Below are 23718 nucleotides of genomic sequence, written 5' to 3'. Positions count from 1 at the left end.
TGAGCTGGGCCTGCCTTGTGCCATTTAGGAGGAGCTAAACTTAGCCCAAAACCCCCTCTTCCATGCTGTACCTGTCCCACGATATCCCCAATTTGAAGGTCAGCCTTTGCCTCTACTACAGATTTCTTTGCTGACCACTTTCTACCAGTTTTTACCACAGGGGCTGCCTCCCTTACACATTTGTTGCGTGACTCTGCTAAAGTCATTTCCAGTCTGACCTTGGCACACTTAAACTCCCTGGTTAAAGCAGAGACTGGCAGCTGCAATACTCCTTTATTATAAAGGCCCACTCTGCTGAGGCAGCGTGGAACTCCCAACCATTTCCTGATGTATGGACTTATTAACGCTTCCAGCTTATCCACTGTTGTCAAAGAAACCTCGTACACAGTCAGTGGCCACAGCAACCTTGGCAGTAGACCAAACTGAAAGCACCAGAGTTTTAGTTTGCCTAATAGAGCACAGCTGTATATGCTCTTCAACCCTTCCACTGCTTGTCGTCTAACTTCTCCCTCTCTAACTGTGTCCTTTAGATCCCCATTGTACCATCTCCCAAGACTCTTCACTGGCTTCTCTGAAACTGTTGGTATTGTCTCACCATTAATGAAGAATGTGTTATCTACTAACTTTCCTTTAACTATCGAGATGCTCCTTGATTTAGAGGGCTTAACTTGTATTTGTGCCCATTCGATATTATCTGTTAACTTCCCCAATAACCGATTAGTGCAGGCAACTGTTGTAGTCATGGTTGTCATGTCATCCATGTATGCTCTGATTGGTGGTAGTCGCATCCCAGAAGCCAAGCGCTCTCCTCCTACTACCCATCTTGATGCCCTAATGATTACTTCCATTGCCATGGTAAAAGCCAGTGGAGAAATGGTGCATCCTGCCATTATTCCAACCTCTAAGCATTGCCATGCGGTGCTGAATTTTGGAGTTGAGAAACTAAATTGCAAATCTCCAAAATAGGCTTTCACTAAATTTGTTATTGACATGGGTACTCTAAAAAAATCAAATGCTGCCCAAAGAAGCTCATGTGGCACTGAACCATATGCATTAGCCAAATCCAGGAATGTCACATGGAGCTCCTTCCTCTCCTTTTTAGCTGATTGCATTCGTTGCCAGATAACATTGATGTGTTCTAAGCATCCTAAGAACCCGGGAATGCCCGCTTTTTGAACTGAAGTGTCAATGAAACCATTCTTTAATAGGTAGGTTGACAATCTCTGCGCAATAATGCTGAAGAAAATCTTACCTTCGACGTTTAATAGTGAAATAGGACGAAACTGACTGATGCTTGTAGCATCTTTTTCTTTAGGTATAAAGACTCCACCTGCTCGGCGCCATGCTCTAGGTACAACCTGCTTTTCCCATGCCACTTTTATCAATTTCCACAGAATTCGTAGAACTCCTGAAGCACTCTTGTACACTCTGTACGGAACTCCATTAGACCCTGGAGATGATGAAGCCCTTGCCTTTCTCACAACCTGCTCTATCTCTTTCCACTTAGGTGCACAGACCTCCATTTGGTATTCTGGTGGACTGATAGGTGGGATATCTGACGGAATTGACATAGGCTCATGCCTTTTTGCATCTGTATGCGTTTCCTCCAAATATCTCTCTAGCTCAACCCCAGATGCTTTTAAAGTGCCATTCTTCTCACTGGTGAATAACTTCTTTACCAATTTGAATGGGTCTTTATAGAAATTAGCCCTCGCACGCTCCTTCTTTTTGTAGCATTTCCGTAGGCGCTTAGCTCTGTGTAATGTTGCAAGCTTATCTTTTATGGCCCTTTGTAAGAGATTGAGTCCCTCCTTCTGACTTTGTTCTGCTTTTTTCCATTGCTTCCTCAGCTGTCTCCTTTCTCTAACTAACCCTTCAATTTTCTGCTGCCGTCTAGATACAGCAGGAGTAGTTTGTACTTTTTCCTTCCTCTTTTCCACACCAAACCTCTAACTTCCATATGCGTAAATGATGTCCCCAAATTTATCCAGCTTCTTTTCAACTGTACCAGTTAATCTTTCCAATGCAAAGCATAGATCTGTGTTTACCGTGTCCCATGCAGTTTTCTCACAAGCTCTTGGCCATCTAACTCCAGGCCTATGCCCGTTGAGGTTCTTTTCTCTCTTATGCTGGTTAGTCTGACCGGGTTCACAAGTATCAATGTGTTCATCACTAACTGTGCAAACCCTCATCTCCTCTATGACAGGGGTACTGATATCCTGCGAACTGTGGTTTGCTGGATTGCTCCTGTCGCTGGATTTCATTCGACTGACTTGACTGACTTCGTAAGAAGTACTGATCAATGCGAGGCCCTTGTCCCTTCTCCCTCAAGCATTTCATTTTCCCTTGATGAATCTTCAACCCCCTGACCGTTGTCGCCTTGCTCCAGCCACAGACACAAGCTTGGAGTTCAATGACTTTGCTAACTGCAGAACCTGAACTAGTCTTTTGTGAAGTACTCTCCATACTCATATCCGTTTCCATTCCAAATTTCGTTAACCATGTTGTCCAACATTGATTCATCTTCCGCCCCTGCTCTCGCAGACTCTAGGGGTATTTTTCTCTTTAATTTCTCAGAAGCCTTGGGGGGGTGTCTCCAGCATCCTGTAAACACAGAGCTGGATACTGCCGACAAGGGTAACTAACCCTTACCAGCCCCATTGGGGTCTCTTTCCTCCTGTCAGCTGTCTCTCCAGGCTGTCACAAGGTCTTTCCCTTGTTGCCAGCAGCACTATTCACTGCAGTCACTGGACATATCCAGATCTTCATGATTTCCATTACACGAGAGTAGATGTTAAAACTTCATGCTAATTTGTACTCGCCTTTCGCCAAGATAAGCACCAACTAAGACATAGCTTTACAGTAACCTATGCTTCTCCATCCATTTACGCTTCTTTCCATATAGTGCTGTAAATCTCCTTCTGTCTAGTGTTAACAAGCGTCAGCACACACAACGGCTGCAACCACAGTGCGGTCCCCCCATGACAACCGTCTGGATTGAGCTGAGTAGGGGACATCTCTAGGGTCTTCAAGTGGGCACCTTCCGTCCTCAGTGTTACGTCGACTAGCCCACGACACCTGAAGAGGGCTCGACAATGACTCTGGCGTCCCAGAGTCACCCCCCTCCGTCCCCCACTCAACTCAGCCCCGCTTACTGACCTCTACATCCCTCCTGCTGCTGACACCTAACCACAATCTCACAATCTCTCCGCAACCCAACCATATGCGCCAACCCGTTTGACTAAGGCTTTCGAGCCCCACTGGTGCGTTAATATGCAGTTTCAGTGGCAACGGTTCCGTATGGCATACTACCTACCGCAAAACACAATATCTGCCCAACCACCCGTCATTCACGCAATATACACAGGAACGTAATGACTGTAAGTACTATACAACCTATACAAATAAACCAACAGACTCTTCAAGTTTTCAAGAAGAGTCTGTTGGTTTATTTGTTTATTTGTAACATTATCATATCCATGATTTTTCTTTTGTGTTCACATAGCAAGTACCTCAATATTGTTTGATACAAAATGACAGAAGAACACCAGAGGATTAAGAAGTGATATATCTGAGACTCAACAGATGTAGGCTATTTAGGACACCCGGCAATACTCTTGAAGATAATAACCTTTCACAGCACACCACACGAGACATAACCTTATCAAGACCTTCCGCTTACAGCTGACTGAATGTGATTTTAATCTGTCTCTCACCAGGTCAGGACTCAGAGGATTTAACTTATTAAACCAAACAACCTGCAATCAGAGAAGCATCATTGTACATTCTGTTTGAATGTGAGCCAAGCAGAAAGCAATCTGTGCCTCACAACTGCATTAAACAAACCAATCTGCTATTGTACAGGCCACAATTTCAAACATAATCCAAGGCTATCTTTAAAAGACCAAAGGGGAAAGTTGACATATTTTGTTGGGGTAAAATATGATAATAGCCTGTAATCAATATATATACTAGATTAATTTTAAGAACAAGGTAAATTGTACTTAATTTGTCTTCCGGGAAACTTTTGGTACTAAATTGATTTTTTTTATATATATTTAAACAAAATAAGAAAAATCTTCTTTCTGTTCAAAAGTTTTCACCCCCCCGACTCTTAATGCATTGTGTTTCCTTCTGGAGCATCAGTAAATATTTGAACCTTTTTTAATAGTTGTGTGAGTCCCTAAATTGTCCTCAGTGTGAAAAGATGGATCTCAAAATCATACAGTCACTGCTGGAAAGGGTTCAAATATGCAAAAGATGCTGGAAAACTGAAGAATTTGTGGGACCTGGAGGATTTTTGTGAAGATCATTGGTCAGTTGAACTGCTCAGGACAAACAAAGGGACTCAAGAACAACCATCACAAAACAAAAAAACAGTTATGGATCATTCAGGTAATGACACAGTATTAAGAATCAAGTGAATGTAAACTAAACATCTTCTATGTGAAATATCTTATTCAGGACAGTACTAAATAAAAAATAAAATGCATTTTGTATGATCCCTCTTATTTTGTTTAAATTATTCACAGATTCTGCAAGGGGTGTGTAAACTTTTGAGCAGCACTGCATGATCTGTTTTCTCTGGACATGAAAGACTGTCAATTTTGTATAGCAGATAAATGTCAGGGTGTGCGCAGGTAGCTGAAGACGAGGACACTGGATCTGCGATATAGTTGATTTATTTACAAAATTAACTTCTATAAACATACAAGAACAAAATAAAACTCCAGGACTTCAGAGACACAACCATACAAGGACGACGACCAACCAACACTGAGGGAAAACACAAGGCTTAAATGAACAGGGACTAATAGGATAATCAACAGAACACAGGTGAAGGTAATTAATTAAACAGACCGGGAAACACTAACAGGACTAAACCAAAAATCACAAAGACAGGAGTGAACAAGATCCCAAAACTTAACTAATAACAGGACTAAACCAAAATCACAGAGACAGGGGTGAACAAGTTCACAAAACTGAACTAATAACAGGACTAAACCAAAATCACAGAGACAGGGGGAAACCAGATCACAAAACAGAACTTAAACACATTGAAACATGACAGTAAACATATTTGTTATTTATTTTGTTTGGACAGACAAAACTCTAAAAACTGGTGTTTTTCCATTGAGATGGTTCTCTTTATATTTACTATCGAACATGTTTTATCATTTACTATTGGACAGGTTTATAGGTCCCACTTTATATTAAGTGGCTTTAAGTATTATGTACTTACATTGTAAATATGTACAATGTACTTGTTTTGTAAAACACTTTTGCTGCTATTGAGGTGTGATACGGTTAAGGTTAGGGTCAGGTGTGTGTGGTATGGGTCGGTTTAAGGCTGGGTTAAGGTGTAAGGGAAGGGTCAACTGTGTAATTACAAATGTAATTACAGCTGTAATTACACGCAGGTATTTTTAAAATATAAGTACAATGTAAAAACATGTATGAACACAATAAGTCCATTGTATCAAATTATTAGTTTCAATGTAAGTACATAGTACTTAAAGCCACTTAATATAAAGTGGGTCCGGTTTTTATCTCATATCCATTTTTTTGTTTTAATTTACCTGTTTGCAATCCGGTATTGTACTATTTTTTGTAATTTTAATAACTTTTTTTCTTTATATGTACATATATATGTACCTACATATACTGCCTTGGCATGAAGTGTATGCATACACAGAATGAACTGTACTGTGTTGACATCGAACAGTGACGTGTTGGCATGTTTCACACTTTCTTCCCACCTTCATGACTTGCTATTTGTCACACGTTAGATTTTAATATATCACATATGCCACATAGTCTAATCACTATATCTCTCAAACGCACACCATCCATATAAAGGTGCTGCTATCCTTGCCTTCATTACAGCTGCACAAGCCCGGGTCCTCATCACGCTGAGATATATAATTAACACACAGATCAGCGAGGAGACAGGCAGAGCTGGAGACGCAGCCGCTAATGATTCCAGAGAGACTTTCTTTCTCTAGACCAAAAGAACAGTGGACAAAGTTTAGATAATTGAGAGCTGCGGTATATTAACACACACTCTTACAAGCAAAGATTAAAGCAGTTACCTCAAAATTAAAATTCATCCTTATGATGTTCCATATCCATATGACGTTTTCAGTTTTTTTCTGTGGGACACAAAAGGAGATGTTAGGAAAAATGTTTACTCTGCTATTCGATATGACAAAATTATATTCTTCTTATTTAAATGGATGCAAAAGTGATAAATAATAATATATATACATATATATATGTGTGTGTGTGTGTGTGTGTGTGTGTGTGTGTGTGTGTGTGTGTGTGTGTGTGTGTGTGTGTGTGTGTGTGTGTGTGTGTGTGTGTGTGTGTGTGTGTGTGTGTGTGTGTGTGTGTGTGTGTATATATTTATTTATTATATGGTGCTTTTTCGTAGCTCTGCTTTTCGACATGACAAAATTATATTCTTAATTAAATGGATGCAAAAGTGTTAAATTATATATATATATATACATGTGTGTGTGTGTGTGTGTGTGTGTGTATATATATGTATATATGTATATATATATATATATATATATTAGATAGTTTATTTATTGTATGGTGCTTTTTGTAGCACTGCTTTTCGAAATGACAAACTTATTCTGATAACAATATATTCTTACTTAAATGGATGCAAGTGATAAATAATATACAAAATTAATTTTATTTTTTATTTAAATTATATTATTTTATAATGTATTTATTGTATGGTGTTTTTTTTGTAGCTTGACAGTTGTTACTTCACAGTTGCTTTCTTTGTATGGAAAAAGAGAAACTTTGAGCAAGACATGAAAGAACATTCATTTCTGGCTGAAATAACACTTTAATGAGCCACTTATTTTGTATTGCCTGTTTGTTTGATACCACCAAACAGCAAATTACAGCATATCTGTGATCATTATAGCCAGATTTATTGGCGTTTGAGTAGGTCCAGTGTTCGTAATCAGGGGCAAACACTGGAGGCCGATGATGAATTATTAAAACCTCCATGCTGAGATGGCATCGTTTGTGTGTGTGAGAAAAAGTGAGTTTTTACCTCTGATTCTGCTCTAACATGACTCCTGTATGAAATCGGTTAAGCTGTACATTTCCTCCTGCAGATTTGCTCCTAATCGTTTTCGCCAGGCCTCGTCCAGCCTCTTTGAAATACCTTTAATCAGCCGTTAGTTAAATTGTGAGGAAATCCTCACTCGTTCCCCCATCAGACCCGTATCAAAGGCATCCTACGACATCACTCATCCTAAGAGAAAAATGTGTTGAAACGAAACTATTAGTGAGAAATATTTCAGGAAAGCAGGCATATTACAAAGATCAAAGAGGTGACTGTGTGAGAGAGAGAAAAAACACTTATGCAGCAAAATACAAGATCTTCTAAGCTCTGGGAACGTGAAGTTCACACACTTTGTGCTGTACCCTGACATCCCCTGTTTGAAGAGGATTAATGGTTAATTGAAGTATCAACTTTGTCTCTGCAGTTTCTACTAAAGTTCCTTATGAGTACAATTTTACAATATAGTAAAAATAGAAATTAATCAATAGAAAAGTATAGAATTAGATGAGATTACAATAAAGTTATAAATATGGATATTTTTCATACAAAAACGCATCGCTTCACTTCAGAAGGCATTTATTCACTTTTTGTTTTATGATGGATGGATGCACTTTTTGGGGCTTCAAAGTATCGAGCCCCATTCACTCCCATTATAAAGCTTGGAAAAGCCAGGATATTTTTTAATACAACTTTAATATTGTGTTTGGCTGAAAGAAGAAAGTCACATACACATAAGATGGCTTGGGGGTGAGTAAATGATGGGATAATTTTCATTTTGGGGTGAACTAACCCTTTAAAACATAACTGACTATGACTATGATACCACTATGATTTTGTTTGAATATCTCTGTTCAAGCCAAGAAGACATGAAAGATGTTTGCTTTGCGCGCAAAAAACTTCCCAAACAGCGTGCAATTAACAAATTGAGTTTCCTTTCGTGTCTTCTAGAGTTTAAATATTTAAATTGGCACGGCTTAAACTTTTGTTTGTTCCCGTTCATGTTCTCACAATTTTGCATGGTTAGAATTCATAAAAATGCAACTGGCGATTTAAATCGTTTCATATAACGTTAACTAACTCACCAACGCCAACACCTATTTTTACTCGCATTTGGTCCTGGGCCTAAATTTACTATTAAATATCGGCTTTAAAGTACAACATGTTACAAGCAAGCTATTCCTGCTTCACAAGATGATATAAAAGCTTTGTTTAGATGATTTATGCTCAATGTCTTGCTTGTAGGCTATAACGTTAGAGAGCGGGAAGCCAACGCTATTAAAAGTGGTTTGATCTTCAGTGTTGATAAGTGCCTCTCAAATTCATTTCAAGTGAACCCCAGACAGAATTTTTTAATAAAACATTTTTATACACAATTTTCTGAGGGGTCAGTCTTTTTAAAGGAATTTTGTTGGTCATTTTTGGCGCTCAATTTGTTGAGATTCACGAGTCTCGTGTGACTTCTTGTGTCCCTCAAAAATGGTAAAGTTTGAGTTCATGTTGACTCAAAAAAAAGGTTGTTAACGATATACTTGTAATGTATGTTACTTATGATGTGTAAATCTACAATAAACTGATAAATATTGACAGTAGGTCTACCTATGTTTTGTCGATGTCCCGTCCTAACGGAAAGCGCTCGAGCGCGCGCGCGGTGCACAGGTGTTGTTATGGTTACCACATCATTAGGCGAACAACTGTGGACTTATTTAAAAACTGTTTTTCAACGTTCATTGTCTAACATGTAGATTTACATTGTGTGTGTTATCAGAGATAATTTGGTGTTATGAATGAATACCTCCTAATTTTATTTCAACTAACCCAAAACCCAACCTGCCAGCAGACACTCAATAAGATTTTTATTGATCATAGTACGTATTATTGCCATTGTTTAACGTTAATTGTAAGTCATATGTCGAGCAATAGCTGTTTATATCCAAAAATCCAGTCAAAGTCTATTCATGACATGTCATGAGGAATAAAAGTCAATTAAACATTATCAGCTCCTTTGATCTTTAATTCACAGGAGGAGAAATAGCGCCACCTGCTGATCAACATGATAACTCGTACATGTTTATGCTACAAACAACAGTGTATTACCATAGTAAAATGCCCTAAAAGTATGACATTTCTTTGTGTCTAAATAACCAAAGAAATGCCGATGAGCAGATCCAGCACTGTAGTGAACTCCTCTGAAATAAACTGATGTAATAGTGTTAGTATTTGCTGACTGTGTTCTCGTTTGTTTTATAAACTGCTGCATTGCCATCCACACATCTAAAATCCATATCAGTTAAATGAGTTTGTTTCTCTGGGGTTCACAATATATATATATATTGTTTTGGGGCGGCCTTGTCATGCTTTACTTGTAATTGCCTCTATTGACAGCAGGTTTAATTTCTCTACACAAACTTTGATTAGTCTCACTTAAGATAATGCTGTAGATCAGAAGATATACATTAATGTGTGTATGGATTAAATTAATGAAATGAAAAAGAAATAGAAATAGAAAATACAATACATATTTTACACACCTGGTTATCTAAACCGGGGCTTCCCATTGACTTCACTTGTTCCGGTCGAAATTGTAAACTAAAATAAATTGTAATATAATATAATATAATATTTAATATAATATAACATAATATAATACAATTATGTACTCATATAATTATACACTATAATAAAACAAAATGTTTTTCATTTTTAGAAGTGATTATATGAACATTATAAAATATGTAATATTTAAAAAATTAAAGTATAAAATATATAAAGTATGTAAAAAAATATGTAAGGTATATAATAATATTATATATAAGTATAACACTTGAAAAGTGAAAGAACTCAAATTCCTTAATTTTAAAAGAAGTTTATTAGCCTATTATAAAATAGTGCTGTCAAATCCAGTAATCGCGAATATGAACGTTTGTGTTTATATATATATATATATATATATATATATATATATATATATATATATATATATATATATATATATATATATATATATATATATATATATGCACACACACACACACACACACACACACACTTTTATGTTAGATGCGAATAATCCTTTGGACAGCACTATTATAAATATAAAAATACATATATTTTAAAAGTTGTATTCGCTGATTAAAATTAAATATATAAAAAAATGCATTGATCTGTACTTCATCATTTATTGTTGTGCTTCACACATTTGCTAAAGGTGTGTTACACAAAAAAATGCTGAGCTCTGACCATTTAGACGTGGCGCCGGGCAAAGATGTTTTCACCTTCCTCAGTGCATCCACTCGACGCGGAGTTCCGGTTACGTCACCAACGCTCGGCGGAGCTTCTGATTGGCTACTTGGGTTCGCTTTAACTGCAACGTTTGCAAGGTTTCCCAAAAGCCAACAACACTATTATATTAGTGGGTTAAACGCTGACAATTACTTACATTTTGGAGTGCAATTAAAGTAAGTTTTGTAATATGTAGTATTAATTATCTCTATGTTTAATTTTATTTGCTGTTTGAACTCAATGAGATTTGATCTGTAAACTTGCTATCGGTTGCCCTCAGGAGAGAGTGGAGCGGCTAGTCGCTAACAAACAGACTTTCGACCAAGAAGGGTGGCACAACTCAACTTCACCACACACACTCACACACTATTTCGTCTCGTCTATCATCCGTCAGGTTAGTGATCTGGCCATCTGTTTGGGTTGTCGAAAAGTGTTTTGATCATATCAGCTTAAAGATAAAGTGTTTTATTCTGTTTAATGCTGTGTAAACTGCTGGTTTATTTGCTATGTGGCTAGCTCAAGTTAGCTCATTGATTTCAATCTAACATGTTACTTACTTATCAGAAATGTAATTTTAACTAAAACATAATTTTAAACCACTCGTATGTTCCATGTGGTCACGCTCGGGTGTGTGATTTTATTTGTCGTGTTAATTTAAAGCCCCATACATGAGCTGAAATGGGCTGTTAGCACTAGCCAGCTACTGGTGTTATTGCACAATTATCATCTTTTAATCTGATCAACTTGTCCAACGGTTTTGAGATTATAACGTTATATATATATATGGAGAGAGATATGTGCGCGTGCACAGTTACTGCAATGTTATAAATAGATCTGCATTGGTTTCAGTTGTAAATCTTAAATCTACTTCCTGTTCAGTGTCCGAAATATCATGGTATTACCATGGTACATGCCAATTTATTTTCCTGTAAAACATGATAGTACCACAGCATGTCCAAAAAACATGCAACTACACTGTTACCATATTAAAAATCAAAGTTTGATCATGCTACATCCCCAAAGTACCATGGTTATTACCATGGTGGTACATGTCCAAAGTCCATTCCAAACAACATGGTATTACCATGGTACATATACCAAAATATGGTATTACCATGGTACATGTTAAAAAAAACATGGTATTCATGGTATGTTTCTAAATAAACCTTTGCATCACCATATTACATGTCCAAACACATGGTATTGCCATGGAACATGTTCAAAAACCATGGTATGTCTCTAAATAAACTATTGCATTACCGTGGTACATTTCTAAAAACATGGTAGGTATGCATCTAAACAAACCATTCCCAGAAGAAGTAAGACGTGCTGAAAATATAAATAGTTTTATGCCTAAATTAAATATCTCTTTAGTCTGGTCCTTCCTATAATATTTCATAATGTTTGCAATTTAATGTTGTTTCATAATTTTAATAAATCCTTATACATTTTTATTTTTGTATTTTACATGTATTTGTATTTTCTTTTAATTTTTGAGCCTGTAAAGCACTATTATATAAAAGTGCTATGTAAATAAAATTAACTTGCTTACCACGGTACATGTCAGAAAATGTGGTATTACCATGTTATGTGTCCAAAAATCATGATATGTCCATGGTATATGTCTAAGAATCTTGATATATGTCTAAATAAAGCATTGAATTACCATGGTACATGTTTAAAAACAAACTATAACCATGATATGTGTCCAAAAACCTTGTTTTCTACCATGGTAACCCTAAGAGAAAGTGTGTGATTGTGTGTGTTTCACAGGTCATGTGGAGGAAGGCCGTGCTGGTGGCCCTGTTGGCGTTGGGGATGGGTTATCTGTTCCACACTGACCCGGAGCTACCGACCCGTGTGCTGAACTACATCAGCCAATCGCTGTCTCAGGTGGAGTTGAGTGACAGCTCAGAGCCCCGCCCCCCGGCGCTGGAGGAGGCCATCGCTCACGCCTGGCAGAGCCTGATCACGACTCCGGCCCGACGCTGGGGGAGAGTGGCTGTGGGGTGAGCGACTCGCAATACACTCCTTTATTCAGAACTTTCTTTGTTCATTGTCATCAATCCTCTTTGGATTTTTTTCCATTACTTCTTTAGTTGTTCTGTTGTTTGTGTCCTTTTTTTTTGTCATTTCCTTTTATTTTGTTCTGTCGTTTTTCTTTCCTTTCTTTGTTCAAACAAACCTTTTTTATGAGTAAATATTATTATTTAGATACTGTTAGAGTATTTATTAATATTTTTAATTAACTTTTTTCTACATATGTTTTAATTTTAGTTTAAGTTTTAGTGATTTTGTCACATGCTTTTGGCATTTTTATTAGTTTTTCCTAAACTTTTCTATTTTGTTTTATTTTTATTTCAGTTTTAGTTTAGTACTTCAACTTAATCTTATTTTTTTCAGATTATTTATTATATCACTTTATCTTATATTTAATTATATATTTATTAGGAATTCATTAATTATTAATATTATCTTACCATTGTTTATGATTAATTATACATTTATAATTTATTTAGTCGCCAAAGTAACATTTATAATTTTCGTTGAAGTTAATTTGTTTTCCATCTAAGATTTATACTTTATTCTATTTCAATAACTGAATTTTTTTTGATAGTTTTAGGTAACAATAACAACTTGTGGCTGATTGATTCAGTTCTGTTGGATAATTACGAAGTTGCTTTTTTCTTTTTGTTAATTATTTCAGTTAAACATAAACAAATAAACCATCTTTCTAGTAATAGGTTGTGACTCATTTGTTCATTCATTAATTCACTGATTATTATTATTATTTTTTTATTAATTCAGTAACACTTTACAATAAGACTTTATAAACTCGCACTCGATTGGCCCAAAGTCCGGCATCCGACCAGCACGGAAGGTCTCTGCGTTTTATGTTGTCTTTTCTCGTGGAAAAGTATTTTTGATTAAATTCAATACATTTTCTTGTCGTTATTTCATCTGGCTCCATAAATGAAAAAGGTTTTAATGATATCCGTGCATCATTAAAGCATCCGTGCATCATTGAGCGAATGTTTGACTATTCCTTTTAACTCTAATGTCGAAGTCAGTTAGAATAATCAAATGTAACAATTTATTATGTCAGGTAAATGTATCGTTACAATTTCATAATCAGTTCAAAGATAATCATTACAAAACATCAAATGTTAACCCGACATTTAAGAAATACATGAGGTACAGAAACGGGCTGATCTGAGATACAGAAAAGGCCCTGAGCTCTGGTTGCATTTCATTATATAGACAGACTTCATTTCAAATGTAAACATGAGTTCACAGTGGAAATTTACCTTAATCACTGTCCCAGATTTACCCGGGCCGAAGTTGATTTACATTGAACCATTTGCTATCAGTGGAAATTTGCATTGAGTGAACACCTTCTGACCATTTGCCTGAAAGTCACACCCTTCTGTGTGCAAGATATTTCTAAACTCTTAAAGGGAAAGTTCACTTTGAAATTAATTTTTGTTATGTTGTAGCTTACCTCAAGGGCATCCAAGATGTAGGTGTCTTTGTTTCCTTAGTAGTTTCAATTTTGATATTTTTAGGTCAAACCGAAAAGAGCATACACAGAGAAGTCCAAATTAAACATGATTTAATGACATGTAAATGTAAGTAGACATTGATGGCCTAAGACACGAAACGAGCGGTTTGTGTGAGAAAACGAACAGTATTTATATCGTTTTTACCTCTTGTAACCACAGCCACGTCCAAGTGATCTGAGGGCGCGGGCGCTTCGGTCTGCGCAAGCACCGGTAGTGATCTCTCGCGTGTGTGTACGTCACTCATTGTTTACACAGAACAGAGATTGTAGGTAAGACAGTTAATTAAAATGGTACTAATTTGCGCTTATCCTGGATGTTTAAACCGTCGTAAAAAGAAAACAATTACGTATGCTCGCGCTAACTCATCCGAGAGATCACTTCCGGCGCTTGCGCAGACCGAAGCGCCCGCGCCCTCAGATCACTTGGACGTGGCTGTGGTTACAAGAGGTAAAAACGATATCAATACTGTTCGTTTTCTCACACAAACCGCTCGTTTCGTGTCTTAGGTCATCAATGTGTACTTGCATTTACATGTCATTAAATCATGTTTAATTTGGACTTCTCTGTGCATGCTCTTTGAGGTGGTGACCATAGACCTGCATTATATGACTGACAGACAAGAACGGTTTGACCTAAAAATATAAAAATTGAAACTACTACGGAAATAAAGACACCTAGGTAAAGACACCCTTGAGGTAAGCTACAACATAACAAAAATTAATTTCAAAGTGAACTTTCCCTTTAAGAGCTTTATTACCTTCTGGTTTACTTCTTTGGGAATGAGACATTTGTACCAGTCGCACTGAGACATTTCAAATGATATTAAAACCCTATATATTTTGGATGGATTTCAGTTGATATCAGCATGAGGGAAAAGAAGTGTGTGGAGAATGGGGGGTCAAGGTAAAAGATGTAGATTAGAATGATTCTGGGGTGAGATTTGCGTCTCGAATGTACAAGAGTGAGTACAAATGGTAATTTCCTTTGTTCTTTTAGAGGATTGCCCTCTCTTCCAGTTCTTCCAGTTTTTCCAGTCTTACAGCTTCATTAGTTAACATGAACTGCACTTCTACAGCATTTATTAATCTTTGTTAATGTCAATTTCAACATTTACCAATACATGATTAAAATCAAAAGTTGTATTTGTTAGCAGTTAACGCGATTTTTTTTATTAACTAACATTGGTAAAGATTTACAAATACAGTAACAAATGCATTGCTCATGGTCAGTTAATACATTAACTAATGAAACCTTATTGTAAAGTGTTTCCATTAATTCATTGAATGAATGTTTTGTTCACAGTAGTTGGTCCTCGCAGGTCTGAACATGTGCATCTGTTCTTCAGCCCTTTGTTTGCTCTGTTTTGTAGGGTGAACGCCTGTGTGGATGTGGTGGTGTCCGGGGTGGGGCTGTTACAGGCACTGGCTCTCGAACCGGGTCCCGGCAGAGACCACGAGGTGCTACACAGCAAAGAGGACCTGAAAGAGGCCTTCATCCACTACATGGGGAAGGGCGCCGCTGCAGAGCGCTTCTTCTCAGATAAGGAGGTTTTTCAAAGGATCGCACGGGCGGCTGCCGAATATCCCGGCGCTCAGGTGTGCAGTGTTTTATGACAGAAGGAGGTGCCCTTATAACATGGTTTTCCTCAGGGCACGAGCCGAGGACCGAGATTAGCCGGTGTCTGAGCACACTAAAAATTGTCCGACAGGTTTGACTGCTCTGATTAAAGCCTTAGTGTGATTAAATTCAAAGTGTGCGATCTGATTCTGCATATGTCCTATAATATCCGCTTTAATTTTGGCATCTGCTGTAAATGAATCTGGCCCTAGAGATCCGATGGTTTAATGTGAATGCACGAGAGGGAATTGAGTTTCTGTGTCAAATTTAATTTTGCATAATCAACAGTAATTAATAGGTGCAGACTGAGGCTGATTCATGAGGCTATTTTCATGACAAATCATATGCATTATAGCCTGGGAAAACCCAGACAACTTCCGGCAAATTTAGATTTGCTCTGAAAGTTAGTCTGGCAAAGAGCTCATTCAAGCCCATTTCCAATCCGCCGAAATCGAGGCACCAATCAGAAACGTTGGGGCGGGCTTTACACGATGACGACAGCGCTGGGATTTTGAAGCAGATTTTGTAGCCTACATTACAAAGATGGATGCCGCCGTCGAACATCACTCGTTCGAATCAGCTATCGCGTCTGTTTTAAGCGATTTGAAGGTTTCCTTTTAGTTAAAACCCGAGCAAAGAACAACACTCGGAGATGTTCCTCCGCCGCTCTGCATACGTCATCTCTTTCATCGCTCTGATTGGATTTAGGTCTATCCGCGACGTCCGTTGGTGACGCCCCTCTGGAAATGATTTGTCTATGACCCTTTGCCAGACCATAACTCAGTTACAACTGAGAATGGTCTGGTTTTAACCAGGCTATATGCATTATGCACATTTTCACAAAAATTAAGTCAACAATATTTTTCTTACAACAATATAAAATATCTGGCAATTATATAAGCACTTTAATTTGATATTTGATAGAAAATCTCATATTTTATTTTTAAAAATATCCATTAATAAGTCGCATCACAGGATCGTTTGCTATAAAATACTCTTGTGATTGATCTTGTATGTTTTAATGAGACCAGATTTCTGAGATGTACTAAAAAATGGCGCTTTTTTTCTTGTTTCTTGCAGCTTTATGTGGGCGGAAACGCTGCTTTGATTGGCCAGAGACTAGCGTCTAACCCACAACTCGTGGTAAGTGTCTGTTGTGCTACTGAGCAAGCTTCAAACTGTTCTGCTAGTGCTAAAATCATTGATCGCATCACTGGACAAAAGGTCAAATTGTCCTGAATTTCCTTTCCATAATAACTGTGATTATTTTCAAGAGTGCAAAATCAGCTTATTTGTACCTGATGAGCACCTGAATCTAGTTTTCTAAAGAGTGCGGTGTTCTCTCAGGTCCTCTTGTGTGGACCGGTGGGGCCGAAGCTTCATGAAATGCTTGATGAACAGATCGTGGTCCCGCCAGAGTCTCTGCAAGAGACCGATGAGTTCCACCTGATCCTGGAGTACAAGTCGGGTGAGACTCACTCAAAATTACATTGCCGAATTATTTTATTTCTGTGAAACAGTGAATATTCTGTAATGAATTTTTCACAGTAAGACTAGAAACATACACTCTCCGGCCACTTTATTAGGTACACCTCTCCAACTGCTCGTTAACGCAAATATCTAATCAACAAATCACATGACAGAAACTCCATGCAGTTAGGCATGTAGACACGATCAAGACGATCTGCTGAAGTTTAAACTGAGCATCAGAATGAGGAAGAAAGGGGATTTTGAATGTGGTGGTGTTGGTGTTAGACGGGCTGGTCTGAGTATGTCAGAAACTGCTGATTTACTGGGATTTCCACACACAACCATCAATGGGCCAAAAAAGAGGAAATATACAGTGAGTGGCAGTTCTGTTTGTGAAAATGCCTCGTTGATGTCAGAGGTCTGAAGAGAATGACCAGATTCAAGCTGAAGACTTTGGGTCTTTAGTACCAACTGAGCATAATTTAAAGTCCACAGTCTACCTGAATATTTTTTCTGACCATCTCCATCTCTTTATGCCCACAGTTTTCATTATGGTTTTCATCTTCTGCTACTTCCAGCAGGATAACACTCACACATGTCACAAAGCTCAAATCATCTCAAACTGATTTCATTGAACATGAGTTCACTAAACTCAAACGGCCTCCACAGTCACCAGATCTCAATCTTTGGGATGTTCTGGAATGGGAGATTCACATCATGGATGTGGAGTGACAAATCTGCAGCAGCTGTGTGATGTTCTCATGTCAATATGGAGCAAAATATGGTTTCCAGCACCTTTTTGAATCAGTGCCATGAAAAATTAAGGCAGTTTTGAAGTCTGAAGAGGATCCAACCCGGTACTAGCAAGATGTGCCTAATAAAGTGGCCAGTGAGTGTATATTGAAGTTCCCCTGTAATCAATCATTTTATCCCTTAAAACTCACCCTTGATCACCAAAACCAAATCAGAAACAGCAGCGATTTCAAACCGTGTTTTTGAGACTGTCTTTGATTCACCGCAGTTTTAAGGAGAAAATACTCACCAATGGTGTTGACTTATGAATTTACACATGATTTTTCTTAAGGCATATTAAAAACACCACATAGACATATAAACAACATTAAAAGCTTGATTTGTTTAACACAGGGGGACTTTATGAAAGTGTTAAAAGTGTTTCCTCTCTGCTGCCCCTACAGGTGAACAGTGGGGTTCCTCGAAAGCTCCTCAGGCTAACCGCTTCATCCTGTCCCATGATGTGTCCAATGGGGAGATGAGCACGCTGGAGACGTTCGTGGCCAGTTTGGAGGAGTTCCAGCCGGATCTGGTGGTTCTGTCCGGACTGCATATGATGGAAGGAATGGGCCGAGATCTCTGGGAGGAACGACTGAAAGAGGTCTGAAACCAGAATTGCTCAATTCCCATCTGATTTAAAAAGACAATCATTGGTGTCCACATATTTTTAAAACAAATCGTTCCAATTCTAAAACCTGATTGGATGAGCCAAACTTTTGATCTAGTATTAAAATATAGTACGTATATACCAACGCCATTTTGATATAGTATTGATGTAGTATTTGCTGTTCTGGCAGAGTAACAGAGATATTTGTGACCCCGGACCACAAAACCAGTTAAAATCTTTTGTTATTGAGATTTATACATAATCTGAAAGCTGAATAAATAAGCTTTCCATTGATGTATGTTTTTTTTTAGGATAGGAAAATTTAAAACTATTTGAAATTCTGGAATCTGAGGATGCAAAAAAATCTAAACATTGCGAAAATCACCTTTAAAGTTGTCCATTTACGTTCGTTCTTGTGCTGCATTCACTCACAAAAATAATTTCTTTATATATTTAAGGTAGGAAATTTACAAAATATCTTCATTGAACATTATCTTTACTTAATATCCTAATGATTTTTGGCATAAAATAAAAATCGATAATTTTGACCCATACAATGTATTGTTGGCTATTGCCACAAATATACCCGTGCCTATACTTGTGACTGGTTTTGTGGTCCAGGGTCACATTTTTAGGTCAATTCGCTGCTGCTGCTTACTGATTAGATGGTTTTTTATGGTGATTGTGTTCTGATTTCCTGCAGGCGGTGGTTGCGATCTCAGATGTGAGGAACGAGGTGCCCATCCACCTTGAGCTGGCCAGCATGACAGACAGAGACTACATGAACCGGATCCTGCAGGAGGTAATTGTGTTGGTTTAATGAATGCTAATGCTCAGTAGACATACAGTATGAAAGATCGGGATTATTGTTAGTGGTGTAAAAACAATGAACAGTGTTGAGGAATGGTAATATTAAAAGTAACACCTTCTAATGTTCCACTCTAAAAAGTCACTGAGTGCTACATTGTTAATTAAATTTTTTTTTTTAAAAGCTACTTTTTCATCTGATTTTGGCTCTCCAATCAAGGAAAATGGCACTATCCTTGCTTTAAAAAAATTCTAAATCGTATCTAAAAAGAGAATTTAAATTTTATGGGGGTTTTTACAAATCATTGTATGTTTACTTTATGCTATTTACACTACCATTCAAGAGTTTGGAAGGATTAAAAAAAAAAAATCCTTTTATTCAGGAATGATGCATTAAATTGACAAAAAGTGGCAGTAAATACATTTATAAAGCTACAAAAGATTTCTATTTCAGATAAATGCTGTTCTTTTGAACTTTGTTCATCAAAGAATCCTAAAACGATGTTATCATAGTTTCCACTAATATATGAATAATCAGAAATGTTTCTCGAGCAGCATATCATCATATTAGAATGATTTCTGAAGGATCATGTGACACTGAAGACTGGAGTAATGATGCTGAAAAAAGGAGTAAATTTACATTTTACACTATTCACATAGAAAACACTTATTTTACTGTATTTTTTATCAAATAAATGCAGCATTGCTGAGTAGAAGAGACCAACCCCATACTTTTAAACAATAATGCATATTAAAAATTACTCTTTCTGAGTGCCATTTCTATAATTTAATGTGTATAAATCGTTATCATTAACTATTGGAAAAGTAATTGGAAAAAGTAATTGAGATTCATTCGTCAAAATGTATTTATATATTTATAATTTAATTTATTCATGTATTTATGCACAGGTATTAACCAATAATCTTAAAATGACCACTTTTCATGACTCCGTTTTGTATTTGTCAGTCATTTAAAGCTGCAGTCCGTAACTTTTTGGTTAAAAATGATCCAAAATAAATTTGAGCAAGTACATAACCAGCCGGTGTTCAAAACTCTCTGCTTGCCGTAGCTCGATTCAAAACGGTAAGCTTGTAATAATGTTTATAACTCCAGTGGTACTGGTGGATTTCCACGGGAAATTCAAGCATGTCTTTACATCATAATTTACGTCACATCTGTACACATACAGAAGAGTCTCGGCTAGTGGCTATATTGTGTGTGAGGATGTTGGAGGTGGAGATTTGTCGCCTTTTCTCACAGCGCTTGATATAACTAAACGTATTAATTTGATGGTGAATCCAGAAAGGTTCAAACGACAATCACCAGCAGTGACAACTGGAGATTCACCCGTTGTAAAATGCAAAAGACTTCGTAGTGGCTACAGAAAAAAAGAGACCGCAACCAGCCCATGCGGAAACAAGGGTAAACATCTGATATACATTTACAGATAAACATCTGTAATGAAACATCTGCATTAAATGTGGTCACGCAATGCTGATGTTGTTAACATTAACAATTTGAGGACAAAGTATAATTTGCACGGTGTGACGTGATATAAGCGATCGTTAGATTTAATCAGCGCGATTTACTGCAATGCTTTTTCACCTTAGTTGGTCAGAACAAAAGTGGATGTTACTTGTTCAGATGAAACGTTTTCCGATGAAAATTCTTATGTTGGTCATACTTCCAAAAAGTATAATCTGTGATTCTGAATGACCGTATCCACACCGAATGACAGCCGCACATTCTGCTCAAAACATCGGATTCACAACCCACGTAGAGTTGATAATTCCGCATATAACTGCAATTGCAGATTTCGAACAGAGATGGCGACGAAGAGGAAAAACTACGGACTGCAGCTTTAAAGAAAATCTCTATAAATTGAACACGTAATATGTTAGGCTTTCATCTACAACATTCAGGTTTCTTTGCGCTCTTCTGTTAGCAGGTCATTCCTATCGTGAACTCCATCGGCCTGAACGAACAGGAGCTGCTGTTTTTGACTCAGGCTGGAGGAGGACCTCACGCTGACCTCGCTTCATGGGACGGCATACCCGACGTGGGCCGCGTCAGCGACATCTTGCTCTGGATCTTAGAGCAACATGGCCGGGCGGACCCAGAATCTGAGGCCGATCTGACCCGGATCCACTTCCACACGCTGGCGTACCACATTCTGGCTACGGTGGAGGGTCACTGGGGGAACCAGGAGGCAGCGGTGGCTTCGGGAGCTCGTGTGGCGAGCAGTCAAGCCTGCGGCCTGCAAACCGTGGATATTAATAAAGTGATCCTCAAGGCGCCTTTGAGTTTCTACAGCTCCTTCTCAGAACCGAGAGAGAGCCTAACGGTGGACCCGACCAGACCGGTCACCGTGTGGCGCAGAGGGAACGTGTCTTTCCATCTCACGCCGGTGCTAGTGTGCAAACAGCCGCTGAGGACTGTGGGATTGGGGGACGCCATCTCAGCCGAGGGACTTCTGTTTTCAGAGGTCACACACCCCTCTTTTTGAAGAAACGTCCTCGTCGTTAGATCCTCTTCTCAAAAGACTCGCTGAGCATCAAACGAGGATGTTTTTGTGTTGTTGTCCTCTTTCCAGAGATTTGTTGTTGCTACTTTTGTCTGAAATCATATTGTGAAAGACAGCACTGAACGCAATAACAACGCCATTTTTTTTTAAACCCAAAATAAAGCTGTCATCCTTCACTCACCCTCACCCAAACCTAAATTATTTTCATTTGCGTAAGTGAGAGTCAAATGGATTTCGAGCAACATGAGGGTGAGTAAATGATGAACTATAAAAGAACTTTTATTTTTTTAGGTGAACTGCTTCTTTAACTTTTTAAACTATGAGAAGAAGAGCTCATACTCTGTCTATTGGGACGGCTGAAAGGTGAACCAAATTATGATTTTAGAGTCTTAAACATCTCTGAATACTTAAACACAAATATCAGAACTTGAATGCCTCCGATTCACAGTTTATCTGTGTTAAGTAATGTACAGTTATCCTAATGAAATTAAGTAGAAGCAATGATGCCAGGTTCAATCTAGAGTTGAAATAATAGTTAATAGTTTAGATCACCAGCTTACCTGACAATATTCTGACCATTATTAATGCACATAATGTCATTTAAATATTCAGTACCATTCATTATTCTTGTCTCAAATGAATCTTATTGTTCTTAAGGGTGGGAATATATCTGTAGGTTTTTTGTACGTTGGTACCAGCATCATTTGTATATAATAAGAGAAGTCGTAAATATTTTTCATTCAGTCTGCATTGGTCAGCAGGATACTATGTTAGCCATTGATTTCTGGTGAATCATTTACTGTCGGTGGCGGTAATGACTGTTGTGATTTATGATGCTTCCTATCACACAAAATGAATATGTACATACAAATGATGTCATTTATTAGTTTTTTCAGCCATGTTGTACCATCCACACATTCGACACATCCATTTTTAATGTTTTCTTTATTTTTATGGACGTACTAATTAATCTCAGTATGTGAATGATCATCTGTCTTAAATCAGCCTTAAAGTTTGACAAACCTGAGGCTTTTCTAAAACTGTTCAAAAGCTAAAAATTTTGAACAGTTTTAGAAACATTCAGCAGTGTTGTAAAGCAATTCTAAGTAAATGAACCACTAATGGTTTTATGAACAGTTTACACACAAATCTATTTGTGTTTCATGAATAAGGCTTTGGCAAGATATTCAGATCTGCAGGTGGAAGAAAAGCCTTGGCTCGTGTTTTGTACTGTATTTCTGTTACACTCCATGTTGACGCTGTTAGTTTCTCCAACCAACAAGAATTGTAAATTCAATACCTTAAATTTTACGCATTCCTTCCCCCTAAATACAGTATCCATCACGGCGTTTAAATTTGACATCCATGTTAGTATGATTTGAAACTGGCAATATCATAAATTGAGATGTTTTAAGTTTTACTTCATCAGCAATTTGGTGTGAGAAACTAACAGAAAGTTCATATTCATACAACTTTTAGATATATAAAACATTTTAGGGTTCTAGTTTGCACACGTGATTATGCAACAAAGTATTTTAAGAGTTACGGGGTAAAACGTCAATCATATATGTTAAGAGTAGAAATATTAGCTCTTGTTGAGTATGGAATATTTTTATATAAATAAAAGACTTCTGTTCCAGTTATAAAATGTCAGGGTTTTTTATGGTGTGGTTCTGTTACAAAGAATAAAATAATGAAATGCTTTTTGGTAACACTTTACAATATGGTCCTATAAGGTAATGCAGTAAATGGATTAAATATCTAGTTGAGTCATGAAACTCTAGAGGGCGCAGTCTGCAAGCAATCACATCACTACCTCGTGGCACAAGCTGATTGGCCTCTGCTGATCCTGCAACCAATGAGATTCATTGCTTAACATTTAAATAATGTGGTTCAGTGTTTGCTGTACGCTAGAGTTACTCCTCCACCTCCCCAGCTCCACCTGTCTAGATCTAGATATGTATGTTT

General features: G+C 37.5%; 1 protein-coding gene across 3 annotated transcripts; it reads left to right on the top strand.

Moving 5' to 3' along the window:
* The first annotated feature begins 10417 nt into the window (after positions 1-10417).
* On the top strand, positions 10418-23398 carry adpgk (ADP-dependent glucokinase). 3 transcript variants are annotated; one of them, XM_077209969.1, is made up of 9 exons: positions 10418-10545; positions 10650-10763; positions 12143-12378; positions 15302-15527; positions 16630-16692; positions 16897-17017; positions 18216-18412; positions 19122-19220; positions 21175-23398. In XM_077209969.1, the coding sequence occupies exons 3-9, from the start codon at positions 12146-12148 to the stop codon at positions 21730-21732; spliced, it is 1497 nt and encodes a 498-aa protein (XP_077066084.1). In that variant the 5' UTR covers positions 10418-10545; positions 10650-10763; positions 12143-12145; the 3' UTR covers positions 21733-23398. The 3 variants fall into 3 exon arrangements, with proteins under 3 accessions (XP_077066084.1, XP_077066083.1, XP_077066085.1); XM_077209968.1 differs by having other exon boundaries at positions 10435-10545; positions 21172-23398; XM_077209970.1 differs by lacking the exon at positions 10418-10545 and having other exon boundaries at positions 10619-10763; positions 21172-23398.
* Positions 23399-23718: the final 320 nt, after the last annotated feature.

The sequence above is a fragment of the Siphateles boraxobius genome, unplaced genomic scaffold (genome assembly GCF_051911475.1).
Source record: "Siphateles boraxobius isolate OS27281-9 unplaced genomic scaffold, OSU_SipBor_1 65, whole genome shotgun sequence".
NCBI lineage: Eukaryota > Metazoa > Chordata > Actinopteri > Cypriniformes > Leuciscidae > Siphateles > Siphateles boraxobius.
Note: the sequence above shows the minus strand (reverse complement) of the source record. Positions and strands in the feature narration are given on the sequence as shown.

Excerpts from the sequence above, each read along its gene's own strand:
- adpgk (XM_077209968.1), top strand. The coding sequence starts at position 12,146 with ATGTGGAGGAAGGCCGTGCTGGTGGCCCTGTTGGCGTTGGGGATGGGT. Across the intron at positions 15,528-16,629 it reads CCGAATATCCCGGCGCTCAG|CTTTATGTGGGCGGAAACGC; the intron begins GTGTGCAGTGTT and ends TGTTTCTTGCAG. Across the intron at positions 16,693-16,896 it reads CGTCTAACCCACAACTCGTG|GTCCTCTTGTGTGGACCGGT; the intron begins GTAAGTGTCTGT and ends GTGTTCTCTCAG.